This window comes from Dysidea avara, chromosome 8 (assembly GCF_963678975.1).
Source record: "Dysidea avara chromosome 8, odDysAvar1.4, whole genome shotgun sequence".
Taxonomy (NCBI): domain Eukaryota; kingdom Metazoa; phylum Porifera; class Demospongiae; order Dictyoceratida; family Dysideidae; genus Dysidea; species Dysidea avara.
In genome coordinates, this window is record NC_089279.1 from 30,637,444 (window position 1) to 30,651,830 (window position 14,387).

The 14,387-nt window shown below is 38.7% G+C and overlaps 2 protein-coding genes across 2 annotated transcripts in view; one reads left to right on the top strand and one right to left on the bottom strand.

The window, feature by feature from the left end:
• LOC136265101 (RNA-binding protein 8A-like) lies at positions 1-10,787 on the bottom strand. Its single transcript, XM_066059888.1, has 5 exons — positions 10,664-10,787; positions 8,603-8,692; positions 5,780-5,916; positions 2,532-2,668; positions 1-116 (listed from the first exon to the last, which is right to left on the bottom strand). Exons 1-5 carry the CDS (start codon positions 10,725-10,727, stop codon positions 92-94), a joined length of 453 nt encoding a protein of 150 aa, XP_065915960.1. The 5' UTR covers positions 10,728-10,787; the 3' UTR covers positions 1-91.
• The window catches only part of LOC136265099 (collagen alpha-1(XI) chain-like), an 18,985-nt gene continuing 15,371 nt past the window's right edge, over positions 10,774-14,387 (top strand). The window contains exon 1 of the mRNA XM_066059886.1: positions 10,774-11,102. Within this exon, the coding sequence (XP_065915958.1) occupies positions 10,797-11,102 (306 nt within the window). The 5' untranslated portion in view covers positions 10,774-10,796. The remainder of the gene's footprint in view (positions 11,103-14,387) is intronic.

The following is a 14,387-nucleotide window of genomic DNA, read 5'->3' on the forward strand; positions in this document are numbered from 1 at the left end:
TTTCAGTGCAAGTTGATACAGCTTGGATCATGGAGTAAAAGCATACAATAATGATAATAATATGTGGTGTGTGTGCACGTAAGTACTAGTTCTAATATCTTCCACTTCCTGAAGATCTATAACAAAGAGAAAAGATGCATACCAATAATAATGGAACATGACACAACAACACACTGTAATAGAACAGACACACTTATCAAACTACTTAGCCACTTCATTTCATCAGATTAAACGGCATGACGTTAGTTCTAAAAATCAATGCGGCGACTATTTTGACTACCACTCGATGCTCAAAAACGATGTTGAAGCCCTTATTTTTCAAAATCGATTGTTGCACCACTCAACTACTGAAGGTGTGGAAACAGAAAAGGGCGGAAACATTTTAGGCACTACTTGAAAACATTACATTAATTACATAGTTTAGCTTGGAATATCACGTGAACACCAATAGTCACAATACATAACCAGCAAATGGTGGGGATCACTGGGGATCATTAGCTCATTCGATTATGCTTCGTGTAAGGATTCAGATGATGTGCTTTGTTTTACAAAAGCACTTAGTTTTCTATGCAAAAACTAATGAAACACCTTCACGCATATTAGTAGCGATTCTAGCACTAGACTAGTATGCATATTCTTAACATAAAAATGATGCCAAACCTTGCTACATGATACACACAATTTGGTTCATCCCAAACCAAGGGTTTTGCATAATTCATGTTAGTGGCACTTAAACCGCTTCTACCCTCCTCTGGTGCGGGATTTAACCAAAGCACTCCAGTATTTTCATGCATGGATGAATGTGAACTCTACATACATATGTATACACCCTTCCACACAAATTACGCATGCACGCATGCACGCATGCTCTCGCTCCCTCCCTACACATACGTACACACACATACACTACACGCAAGCACACACATGTACAGAGAAACCGGTTATGTATCCAAACAGATGGTCACCTGTAGGCATACAATCAACCTCTCTAAACCGACACCTGCATAATCCAGAATCCTCTCTAATCCAACCAAAATGTCATTTACCAACACTTTTGTATAGAAAACAACCTCTGTAATCTGACACCTCTGAACTGTGCAGTCAACTGCACATCACAAATGTCGTGGTCTACAGACCATGGATTAAATGTTCACTAGTATATCTGCAGGTGTAGGCGACCTCCATTGTTTCCAAACTTTTTTTCTATGATCCCTAATCTTAAAATTCCTAATGTTCCCCTTATAGTTGTTTGTTAACTTCTTTTGTAACATTATTATGACTGGTGAACCCGCGCATACCACATCAAAAGAAAGGATGGCACTAGAGCTAAAGTTTTCACCTGAATGTGCGCCTTAGTTAATTACTGACTCGAAAGTGGAGTGTCCATTACACTTCGCTTCCAGCTATTTTCAGCCCGTTATACAGCGCTACAAACGAAGCTGCAATCGATCCAGTCACCATGAATAATATGGATGATTCGCGCATCCCAACTATCAATTACTGACTCACAAGTAGAGTGGTTAATACACTTCACTTTCACCTATTTTCAGTCCGTTACACGTTACGAACGAAGAACAGTATTAGAAGCGCCTCTGCAATCAATCCAGTCACCATGCAAAATACGGACAATTCCCATTTACAAAGGTACTGTAGGGAAGCCAAGCATTGTGCAACCGCGAATCGACACCTTGGGCTGTCAGCAAAAAGAAATGGGACACAAGGAGGACAAAGGTACTGTAAGTCCATGATGTGTGCATTGTATGTACTGCGGTATGCCAAGAGGCACATCTCCAGACAAAGCGACGTCGAACAGTGAAAAAATCTAGCCCATAGCTTTAACTGATATCGAGTTACACTTTCCCGAAGGCATCAGACAAATCACTAGTCAGTAGAAAATTTCATTAAATAAAATTAAAAATTCCATAACAATGTTATGGAGGCATTCAGGATTGTACTAAAGGCACTTTTGGACTTTGTTATACCTAACCAATATTGCCAAGGCATCAGGATGGTATTCTGAAGCTGCCTTTTCTAACCCTTTGGCCAGAAAAACCCAAATCTCCATGATCCCTAATATACAGTACTACCTTACTGCACCGATATGAGATTTTGTTGAAATTTTGATAACCAATATTAGATAATATTTTCAAGCTGATAAACGTAGCCGATCCGATGTAGCACAGCATGTCTATTTTGTAGCAATTTTTACTAGAAATTTGATTGTAAAGGACCAATTTAGATTGTTTATAGCAGCAGTATTGCTACAATAACAGCTGACAGTACACTGAAGCAGTAATAACAACATTGCAGTGTAGGAAAATATAACTCAATGCATTTGTAAACATAATTCTAGATATTGTACAATGTTGGATTACAGAGGTGACTTGATAATCAAACAACCTCCTTAATCCAGCAAAATTTATGGCTCCCATTGAGCATTGGATTAGAGAGGTTTGACTGTACAGCTGATTTAAACAGCAGTACCGGACTATATTACACATGAAATCACACAATGTAGGGTATTAACTAACCTTCTTTTATCTTGTGCTGGTGGTTTGACAAAGGCCCAGTCTACTGCAATGGCCTGGCCTAACAAGTCGGAGTTATTAAGATTATCAATAGCAGCTTGTGCCTCCTTGTAAGTCTCATATTCTATCAGAGCATATCCCTACAAGGAAGGATTGTACATTATGGACATGATAACACAGCAAATATTGTTGTACTGTCGGTGAACTATAAAACACAAAAATGGCCTCAACTGCACAATGGCCATTATTATAGTGGCCATGTCATTTAGGCCTCAAACATACTTTTCATTGTAAGGTTATATGGGCATTTTGTTTACACAACTATATACAGTGCTCCCTCGATTATCTGACCTTTGCTTATCCGAACTGCAGAAATGACTGTTTTATTAGAGTATTTTGTCTAAGGTGTGCATTCATTAACCCTTAAACCCTAAAGAACTTTTGGGGAATGCATGTTTACACAATATGGGCATGCATGGCAATGTTAGGTGGGGTAACTTAATTAATATAGCCTAAAACAGTGCATTGTTCAAGTTTGTTTACTGGGCTACTTGGAGAAGGTTAAATGAATGCTGTAATTACAGCAGCTTACTTGTTATGAAGCAATGAACAACAGCAAGTCTCGTCTCCGTGTTTCAACATTCTTGCGACGTCTTTAATTTCGATTGTGGGTTTACTCACATGATTCATATATGACCTAATAGAAAATTTTATTGCGGGTTAGGGGTTAAAGTAATTGAGCAGGGCTCTGTATGAGGTTTGAATTTTTCTAAAAATATTACCCAAAAACCAGCTCAATACCACCCTGGTGCAGTGGCAGTATTGGTTAGGTATAACCAAGCTTAAAAGTGCCTTCAGTATGACCCTAATGCTTCCGCTACAAAATTTTAATCTTTTTTATTCAGCGGAATTATCTACTGACTGACTGACTACCTGCCTGCTCGATTCCTTCAGACAAGTGTAACTCGATAACGGCTACAGTTACGGGCTTGATTTTTTCACTGTTCGACGTCGCTTCAACCTGACAGGTGACTTTCGGCATACTACAGTATATACAATGCACACATCATGGTTTGTCCTCCTTTGCGTCTCATTTATTTTTTTGCTGACAGCCCAAGGTGACGATTCATAGTAGTGCCATGGCTTCCCTACGTTTGTAAACAGGAAACGTCCATGTTTTCATGGTGACTGGATTTAATGCAGAGGCTCTTCTCCTACTATTCTTCGTTTGTAATGCTGTGAAGCTTGCTGAACATAGCTGAAAGTGAAGCATAATGGCAACTTCACTTTTAAATCAGTAATTGATAGTTGGGGCACGCGTTCAGTCAAACATATTACCTCTGGCACCATTCTTCTTTTTGATGTGGTATGCATGGGTTCACCAGTCGAAATATAATGTTACAAAAAAGTAAACAAACAAGTATAAGGAAAAGTTAAAATTTTGAATAGGGAATCATAAAAAAAGCAAAGAAACAAGGAGGTCGCCTAGACCTGCAGATAATTATACTAGTGGACATTTAATCCCTAATTCACTCATTACCTGACCAAAGTAGGGGTTAAATGTCCACTAGTACATCTGCAGGTGTAGGCAACCCCCCTTGTTTCCCTACTTTTCTATGATCACTAATTGAACTTAAAATTCTTATATATTTCCTTATCTTTATAAATGAATGGGCTTTGATTATCCGAACTTCTGAACACGTCTTGGTAACAAGGGGGTCGGGTAATCGAGGAAGCACTGTGCTAGCCAAACATAACAAAACATTAACTTATTAAAGCTGTAGCTGTTGGCTTTCAACTAGAAGCATCAAAGAACGTAGTTAACAATCACTGTAGCCACAAGTGCTGCCAAATATCGAGATACTCAGTGATATTGCCAGACATTATGGTATTTGGCATTTAATTAAGTTGTGTATCAATGGTTTAGTGGTGGATGCAAGCCAAACCAAAAGTAAACTGTAAGATTTTAAGGTTTCTATGTAGTGTTACTAGACACCTCTGCTAGTCATAGTGGCTAATCTCACATGGCCAATCCACTTTCTGTCCATTGCAGTTGTATACACTGCGCTTAATTCAATAAGAAATAACAAGCACCTCTGAAATTCGTCTGCAGTAAACTACTTGTACTGCACAAAGAGTGCACTAGCCACCAGTTAATATAAAGTTCAGTGCACATGAAAATGGCTTCAGTGAAGCAATTACTGCAAGGTATACCAGCAGCTCGATAAAGAGACTTTGTGCCATGTAGCACACGAAGGTAACAACCTGTTAGAAACTAGTCCTTGATTAGTACTAAAGTTACTGAAGATGTGAAGAATAAGTGGCCTACGAGGCACTTATAATTTCCAGGCATTCAGAGTGCAAGGAACTATCATGATGGCAGGACAGAGAAAACTACGTGATCTATTTGAGAATAGCCACTAGGCATATAGTACAAGGATAGAATGTATAAACATTGAAAATTCCAGGGTCCCCATGCATCCTTGGATCCCTGGTCCCTGGGTCAGCTGTTTATATACCTACACATCAGGCACTTGTCTCCCCTGTACACCAGTAGTGAAATGCATTTAAACATGAGTATAGTTTTTACTTGTGGTATATTGTGCGTTTGTCTTGAAATATTACTTTATTGTGATACTGTGACATAAACCTTAACGGTATATGATTTTTTACTACATCACAAGAGCATCAGCCCCACGTTTTCCAGGTGTAGGACCCAAAATGCAGAACATATGCTTCAATCAGCTTCAAAACCATGAAGCATTTGCACTAAACTTACTAAAGACAGGTTAGAAACCATTTTATAACACCTAGCAGTTAGTTCTATTTAATACCCACTGAGTAGCATGTATACTTTGTTGAATCCATCTACTGTAGCCTAATCACATCTTAGCTAGTTATTGTGTTTGGAATGAGTTATTGTACTCATCATTGTAGTTTATGCAGAGTGATGTGATAGTACATGCAGTAACCATTTTTCACAACACAGAGCAGTGTAGACTCACAATGAAAACGCATTGCTGTGGCGATTAAACAAAATGTTGGCATAGATAATTTTTATAGGTAGAAAAGTCTACTGTAGAATTGCAATGGCTGTAAATAGTGTATTAAAGCAATTTTAAATTAGGCATGCACGCTATGTAATTGGTTCTGTTCTAGTTCCATTCCACTATGACTGTTTTACAGAAGCAATAAAGACTACAGGCTTGTGATGGTCATTACTATATAAGGTTACAATAATATTGACTTACTTTAAGGTAGCCGGTCCTGCGGTCCAGGTTAACATGTATATTCTTTATCATCCCATACTCTGAGAACTTGTCGTACACATCGTCTTCCTGAGCCTCCTCATGTACTCCAGTGGCAAACAAGATCCAACCCTCTATTGCTACAAGGAGAACAAGTATCAATAGTGGCTACATCTTGCTAACCCTATTATGAATTTATCTTAATGGTTTCCTTTTTACTATTGAGTTTAATGACTTATAAAAATATAATGATACACAGCTGTTTGTCTCTTAAGTTCATTGCTATGATTACAAATTACCTGCATGGGCACAGCACCAATATTTGTGGAGCCACAACATATCATTAAGGAATATTTCAAGGAATATTTTGGCATTGACTGTAACTGAGACAAGTCCCAGCTGTAACAAACATTGTCAGTATTGACATACATGTTGCAAATACATGTATCTGTTTATAAACGGTATACCATCAAGGATACTATACAGCATATTTTACGTCCACAGGGACCAAGCATGCACTACTGCAATAAACCATTTACAGTGGTGATACCACAATTTACGATACCAGTATTTCTAGTGAAATTATCATACGGTATGGTAGTACTGTATATTAGGGATCATGGAGGTTTGTACTTTCTCATAGAAAATTGACCAGAAACCAGCCTCACAATACCTTCATGGTGCCTTGGCAGTATTGGTTAGAAGCCCAAAAGTGCTTTCAGTACAACTTGAAATGCTTGTTACAGCTGTACTTTTAGAATTTCCTGCTTGCCTGACTTACCTACTTACTATTTTACTAATGCCTTCAGATAAGCGTAAATAATAACGATTAAGGCTACAACCTTGATTTTTTACTCACTTCAGGCCAACAGGTGCCTTTTTACATACTGCAGTACATACAGTGTCCTATTTTTCTTCGCTGACAACTCAAGGTGAGGATTTGCAGTAGCATGTGATGGCTTCTTAACCTTTGTATCATGAATTATTTTCCATAGTGACTGGAGGCACTTCTCGTACTGTTCTTCATTTGTAATGTTACAGTATGTAACAGGCAGAACAGAAAGCGAAATATAATAGCCACTTCACCATTCAGTATGGGACACGCATTCAGATGAAAACATTAAGTCTATGTCAATCTTTATTTTTGTGATTGTGAAGATATACTAGTGGACAATTAATCCCTAATTCAGTCATGGGTATATGAGGCAGGAATAAATGTCCACTAGTATATCTTAGGTGAACCTCGATGTTTTACTACTTATGATCCCTAACCAAACTTAATTTCTTCCTTGCACTTGTTAACTAAAACCAATGCTGATACCAGCACTAAGTAAAATCCACAGTGGTTTAAGGTACACTAAATGTGGCATTTGCCACCTATATACCACCAATACCTGTACTATCCATTACTGATGGTATCAGCATTGATACTGACATACTGACACCAGTACTAGTGCATGTTGAAAATTATCAGCTGCTTGTACCAACTTAAAGTTTCGACACTTTCAAGCAAAACACTCACAAGACAGTGACTCTTGATTAGTCATCCTCAATATAGGCAATCCTTGTTTTGTTACCTCTACTCTAGATAAATCACTAAAACTTTCAGTTGGCTATAAAAAAGATCAGGAATTGGTACATTAGCTATTTTAAGGGAGACATATTTCATACTCTTTGATTTTGGTTGGCCAATTACTAATGGAAAAGGGCCACTTACCGTTTCTAGTACTGGTAAGAAGAGTGTCATTAATTCCACATAAAAATATGTTGTATATAGTGAGTGTGCAGGTACAAACTTGAGGGACATTGCTTTGTTACATATGCTATAGGTTCAATGATTAGTGAATGGAACAGCCAACCTTCTCACATAGCACACAAACAGACAAAACTTCTAGCAACGCAATAAGCCTTATCCAAAATTACGTCACAGACTCACAGACATAAAAATGGCCACTATAGTAGGGGGACTCTCGTGACTTTTGTATGGGCGACTATCGAACGAAGATTTTTGAATGGTCATATCTCAGCCAAGAACGAAGATGTCAAGGTCTACCCAGCAGGTATGGTTATGTATTAGCCAAAAGAGAAGGGATCTAACGTTGTTTTGAAAATCAACTGAAAACCACTTTTTCGTACTTATGGTAATGCCTTATAGCCATACCTGCTAGTTAGAGCTCGGTATCTTCATTCTTAGCTGAGATAAGACCATTCAAAAATCTTCGTCCGATATTCGCCCATACAAAAGCCACGAGAATCCCCCTACTATACCAGCCATTTTTATGTCTGTGATGTAATTTTGGATAAGGCTCATCAAGGACAGAGTAAGAAATTTACGTCTGCAATTTACAAGCCAGGCACAAATATGTATCCACTAGCTATAGTATGATCACGTTGAGTTGAGTACCGAGAGCCACTAAGTTAAAAAAGAAAATTTTGCTTAAGAAAAATTCGGATGGTGTCAAGAACAGACATGCGCCCACTACAATTGTTTATGTACTATATGGCTTCCCCATCAGAAACGTATGGTGAAACTCTGATTGGTTGTAAACAAAGTGTAAGACACTTGAATGAATATTTGAGGCCAGTACTACAAATGAGACAAGACCTTGTGCAATTCCATCAAAAGTTTTTGAGAGTTCAGCTTAGTGTGTACGTATTATAGCCAGCAACCAGCTGTTTGGCACACCCATGGTCCAGGAAAATCATATGCCTATTTAGTGTCATATTGGGTAGCACTGATAAAGGGCATGGCACGTGCACATACACAAACATATAACTGCTACTTAACAGACTAGTACAACAATTACATGTATAAGATCAACTAACATCTCAAGGCTCCACCAGTAGGTCCTTCATCAACTACATCTGACACACCTCGGCCTTTCTTCCTAGTCGCCTTAGCCTTCATGGCTGACACTACATAGAAATACATCTGACCATATGTACAGTAACACATAACACAAAGCAGTGACTCGTTCTGAGCAGTTTGTCAATATCTAGTTATGCAGTGATGTACAGATGTATAGTACCACCAGTGGTGTAGCCAGACATTTTCCATGTCCGGGCACTGGGCGGGCAAGCCATTCAACTCCGTGCAAAACGCATACACATGCACATCTTCATATGGACATCAATAGACATTTTAAAACGTGCTGTCCATCACTACCTACGTATATACTCTACCTACACTAACTGTACTGATGCAAGATAGTTACCTTAATAGTTATGACCGCTAGCTAGCTATTCTCTTACATACAGCAGTGTTTTAATACCAGACTAGCAGGGAATTTGAAGAAAAGCATGGAGCGCTTATAGTAGACTACCCGCATCACGTGATGACTTTAAACCGAAGATAATCAGTCTACAAACAGGAAAAAGAAGTAAATACTGACTATTAACAAGTACTCCATATTGTGTGAACTATCAGTCTAAGCCCCAGTATCCATACACACAGCTTGAACGTAGTCTCGTGCCCAGACTGCTTTTTTTTCTTTTTGTGTGGGGGCGGAGAAAAAAAGGATCTGGTGGGTCTCCAATACATTTTTTGTGCAGCCAGATCTACAACTTTTGGGGATCGTTGATTAGTGGTGAAGAATAGCAAAGGCCTGTTAACGAAGCAACAATAGGAAATACAGCCACCTACCCAAGGATGTAGCCTTGCCAAGCAAGCGAGCCGTATTTCTTATTGTTGCTTCGTTAACAGGCCTTTGCTGTTCGTCACCACTAATCAACAATCCCCAAAAGTTGTAGATCTGGCTGCACAAAAATGTATTGGAGATCCACCAGACCCTTTTTTTCTCTGCCTCCACACAAAAAGAAAAAAAGCGGTCTGGGCAGGAGACTAGCTTGAACTGGTTCCCACATTTCATAACTTCACATCAATTTGAGTTTTAATCAAGGTTTTCAACACACAGTCCACACTTCACCACAAACACAAAGACACACTGTCCCTATCTGTAGAGAAAATCTCTGTCTTGAGTCATTTGTCATGATGCTGACCACGTTTTAATTATGTGATCTCATTTCTATTTATTGCTTTTTATTAGCCATCAATATAATACCACAATCAAATAGTAAAACCCCAGGGGGAAACCCGGTTACTGCTGGCCAGCCAGAAAGAAAGCATTGGTGAAGTGGACACACAGTAAGTTATGTTAGCTGTTCTTGTATATAATTAAGTGATTGTTCATCAGCAATTCAGCCAACCTCCTTAATTACTCTGGTACTCTGGGTAGCTGATGGTAGGGCAGTGACTTGATGCCCGGGCAATGTCCTGGCTTGCCCGGGTCTGGCTACACCACTGGGTACCACATCCTTCTCTCTCCCCAAGCACATTGAATGGCAGTGTTATGAAAAGGTGTGCAAGTATTATGATCTGATATTATCAATTTTGTCAAGACTGGGTTGTACAAAAGGACACACCTGTAATGCACCTATCAATGATTTGCCCCACTACTATGAACACGAGCAGAAGTGGGGGAATCAACCTCAAACCATGCCCCAGGTGGTGGGGTATTTGATGCTACGAGGGCACGTAGTCGGGTGTTTCGTGGTCCTTTACTAGAGGATAAGTGGGGGATTCGACATCAAAAGTAGCCCCAGGTAGTGAGGATAAGAATTTACCTCGGCCCGTGTTCATAGTAGTGGGGCAAAATATTGATATGTGCATAAACGTGATAAATTTGTTGTCAATTTAATACCTTTCTTCACAAAGTTCTAAGAGCTCATTAACATTAGTAAAAAGGATAAACGTTTCAACACTAACATATAAAACACTTATGCACGACCATTTTGCAATAACCGTAACACGTGTTCACAATTCCTACAGTAAAACCTCTCTAACAGAGTTTATTCTGCTGCTTAAAAAGTTTTATTTATACGACTAACCATCATCGTAATCGCCTTGCTCGAATTCATCATAGTTGGCATCTACTTCTAACTCGTCCGCCATTTTTGACTACACTGACCACTACTCTTTCTAAATAACGCACGTAGATGAATTAATTTTGATATCACGTGAATGATCACGAGAGACTGTCCCTTCCGAATCATTGGGAGAGTGGTGATGTCTGATAACAAGGGATATTCGGTGCTGCCTTACACGAATACATTTCTGTCGCTGCTTAGTATTGCTTTATTCGTGGTATCCAGTTGGCATTTCCATTCCTCGATAAACACGCAGAAGAAACAGCTGTTGCAGCTGACTAGCCGGCAACATGAAATGGATGATCGGGTCACTTTGCTGTCAAATATCCTCGTGAAAAACGGACTAGCGACACTGAATCGAAGGGTAGTGAAGAAGGAAGTAGAGTTACCATACGCTGAAGTAAGTAACCGATTTTGATTAGTCTGAATAGCTATAGTTATTAGCTAGCAATTGCAGTAGAGTATCATCATTTTGTACAAAATTACTGACTGATTCCTTCGACCAAGCAAAGCTGGACTATGGTAAATACTACAGGCTTGCTTGGTTTCATAGTCTCTGCACACTTGTACTTTTACAACTGCAGCAGCTACATTTTTTTTTCAAATATTTAGTCAGGGAATACAGCATCAGCCAAGGAAAGCTGTCTTTCAGCTGTGCCCTGAGAATGCATGCATCGTGGATTTACCTTTGTGTCCCATTTCTTTCACTTGCAGTACCAGGTGTCAATCCATGGTAGTGCATTAATGGCTTTGTGTGTAAAGCACATAGCTAAATATAGAATTGTCCAGAATTTTTATACCATAGGCAAGTTGTACATATTGTGCTTTGCTATATAATGGAGAGAGCATAGCAAAAAACTATAATTTTGTAGTATGGTGCATGGGCAGATCAAAGGCTGCTGCCAGTGTTACAAGTCAGTTGTATTGCAGTTTACAAATGGTTGTATATAACACAGGTAAGTACCTCCTTTTAGCCACAGAGTCTGGCTACTAATCAGTCCAAAGATATTATCAAAGGAAACCATACACTGTACTACCATAGGAAGTCACAATAGAGGCAATGCGAATCCATTACGCTGACAGATCTCCGTATTACTGCTTTGCTTCTGAACGAATGCTGGGAAGATTTTTGCTTAGGTTCCTTGGCTTGTGGCAAGCACCTCGTACAGGCTTTGCATCCAGTGTTCACCTTCCAGTGCCTAATTATAAGTGGTAAAGCAGGTAAAAACAACAACAACAAGCAGTACAATGACTGGGCTGAATTGGCATCAGCTAGCTGAGTCTTGCTTACAAAGTCTGGAATTGGCTAACCATCAAGACAATAAAATTGTTCCTTGGACAGTATACTTTTAGCATGCTCTCTTTGCCTATACCAAAAAATAGTTATAATAACATACCCATTTAGTTTGTATCTGATTTGTAAACACTCTGCATACCCTTCGATGCGTTTATTAATACAGTACAGTAGTACTGGATTAAGGAATGGAATGCATTACCACCAAGTGTTGTCATATCCACATCATTAATTATGACCGAATCTGTAAGAACTCCATATGTTAGTGCATTTTTGAGTTGCATTTTATTACATTTTCTTTATCTAGATAGCCAAAGGAATGGTCAACCGAAATTTCAGCTCTAGAAGCCGAAGTTACAGTGTTACAAAGTAGCAACGACAGAAAAATATATTTGTACAGTGACAATGTAAATAATAAACTACAGTTGCTTAGCATAACTTACGAACACAGTCCTTTACCATGATACAACTTACACCATTGGGTTCTCCATGAACAGGAGAATCCATTGCTGTGTAGGTTTTGTCTTCCAGGCCTTACCTACAACCAGGGTAAGGCAAAAACATGAGGAAAAAAGAAGTCGATAGTAAACTGTTTTTCCAACGCAAGGTAAACTAATGCTCATATCTTCCATCTCCTTGAGAGTACTGACACGAAACAAAGATGTTGGAACTCCTCTTGCTTTGGGATCATGATGCTACCAAAGTGTATGCCTTTATTACCTTCCTTCACTGTGAAAGAAGAGCTTTAAAATTTACAGATTTTAAAAACGATTTCGTAAATACTCCACCCATTGCATTTATTGCATTCTACTGAAAAATTAGGCTTGCACAAACTTATGGGATTCTTGCAGATCCGGTCACAATTACATTTCAAGCTAACATTTAATGTGATTGTAATTTTGATTGTTCTCTTTTTTCCTGGGAGTATTAGCGGTGCTGCCTTCCCAGTATAATAATAAACAAACAGGATGGGTCATGAACGTTTGGGTTTTTCTTCCCAACAATATCACCTTTACTTTTCCTTCATGCCTTGGCAGTATTGGTTAGACATAAACAAACCCCAGAACACCTTTAAAGTGACCCCAAACTCTTCCAACAAGTTGCTGTGAATTTTTATGTAATTAAATTTTCTACTAATTGACTGCCTGACTGATGCTGACAGCTATTAACTATGGTAGTTAAGTCTATAGGCTGCATGTGAATTCTTCACTGCTTGATGTCGCTTAGGTCAGAAACATACCTTTTCATCAACTACACCTGCTGCAGTGTGTACATCATGAACATAAAATTATCTTTGTCCTCCTTTGAGTCACCCATGTGTTGATTCATGGTAATGTGTCATATGATGGCTTCAGTGCTGACTATCACAAGAATCGTCCATGATTTCCATAGTGACTGGATTGATTGCAGTGGTATTCTTGTACTGTTCTTCATATTTCCCTAGTGCCATTCTTTCCTTTAATGTGGTACATGCTGGTTCACCAGTGATTAATTATGTTACAAAAAAGTAAACGAACAAGTGTAAGGAAAATTAGAAATTTTACATTTGAATAGGGATCATAGAAAGGTATGAAACAAGGGTGGTCATCTACACCTCCCCATGGCATTCATCGTGATTGGTCAAGTGCTTGCATGAGATATGCCCACATGTAGTAGTTGCCAGTGAACTACCAATATAATTGAGTTGTGTAGAATATTGAGCTAAACATTTAGGATCTTAGTGTTTTCTTATCTTCTGCACCTCTGTTTTGAACACCTAGTTCTGTATCCAACGTCATTTTTTTCTTTTAGCTATAAAAACTTCTGCAAATTAAATGCACATCAAGACACACGGTAGTGTGTCATGTGGCCCAAGAAGCCGGCATGCAACACCGTGAATATATTGAAAGGAAAAAAGAAAATGCGATTTTCACGTATTTGTAACTTCGTGCTGCCCTTACAAAACACTATGATTTTTGCTGCCAACGTCAGTACTCCACATACCAAATTTCAGCAAAATCCCTTCAAGAATTCCCAAGATACGGGACTTCAAAAATTGGCTTAGCTCCTTTTTTTTTCTTTCTTTGTCTTTTTGCACACTTACAAAAAACTGCCATAAAATGTGAAAGCAATATCCGATTGCCTTGAAATATGGCACACAGAAGGGGGGTATAAAGGTGCATCTTGGTACCAAGTTAGGCTGAAATACAATAAGCATTCAAGGAGTTATTAGCGATTTAATATTCATGAAAAATAATACCAATATAATTATTGTCATGCCTACAGGATAAACCACTTATGGGAAGAAACTGAAAATCAGTACATGGATAGGTAAACTATTAAACCTCAAACCTTTTATGGTTTGAAAGAAATTTAGCTAAAGACCACGAAGATACAACGAAAAAACCAACA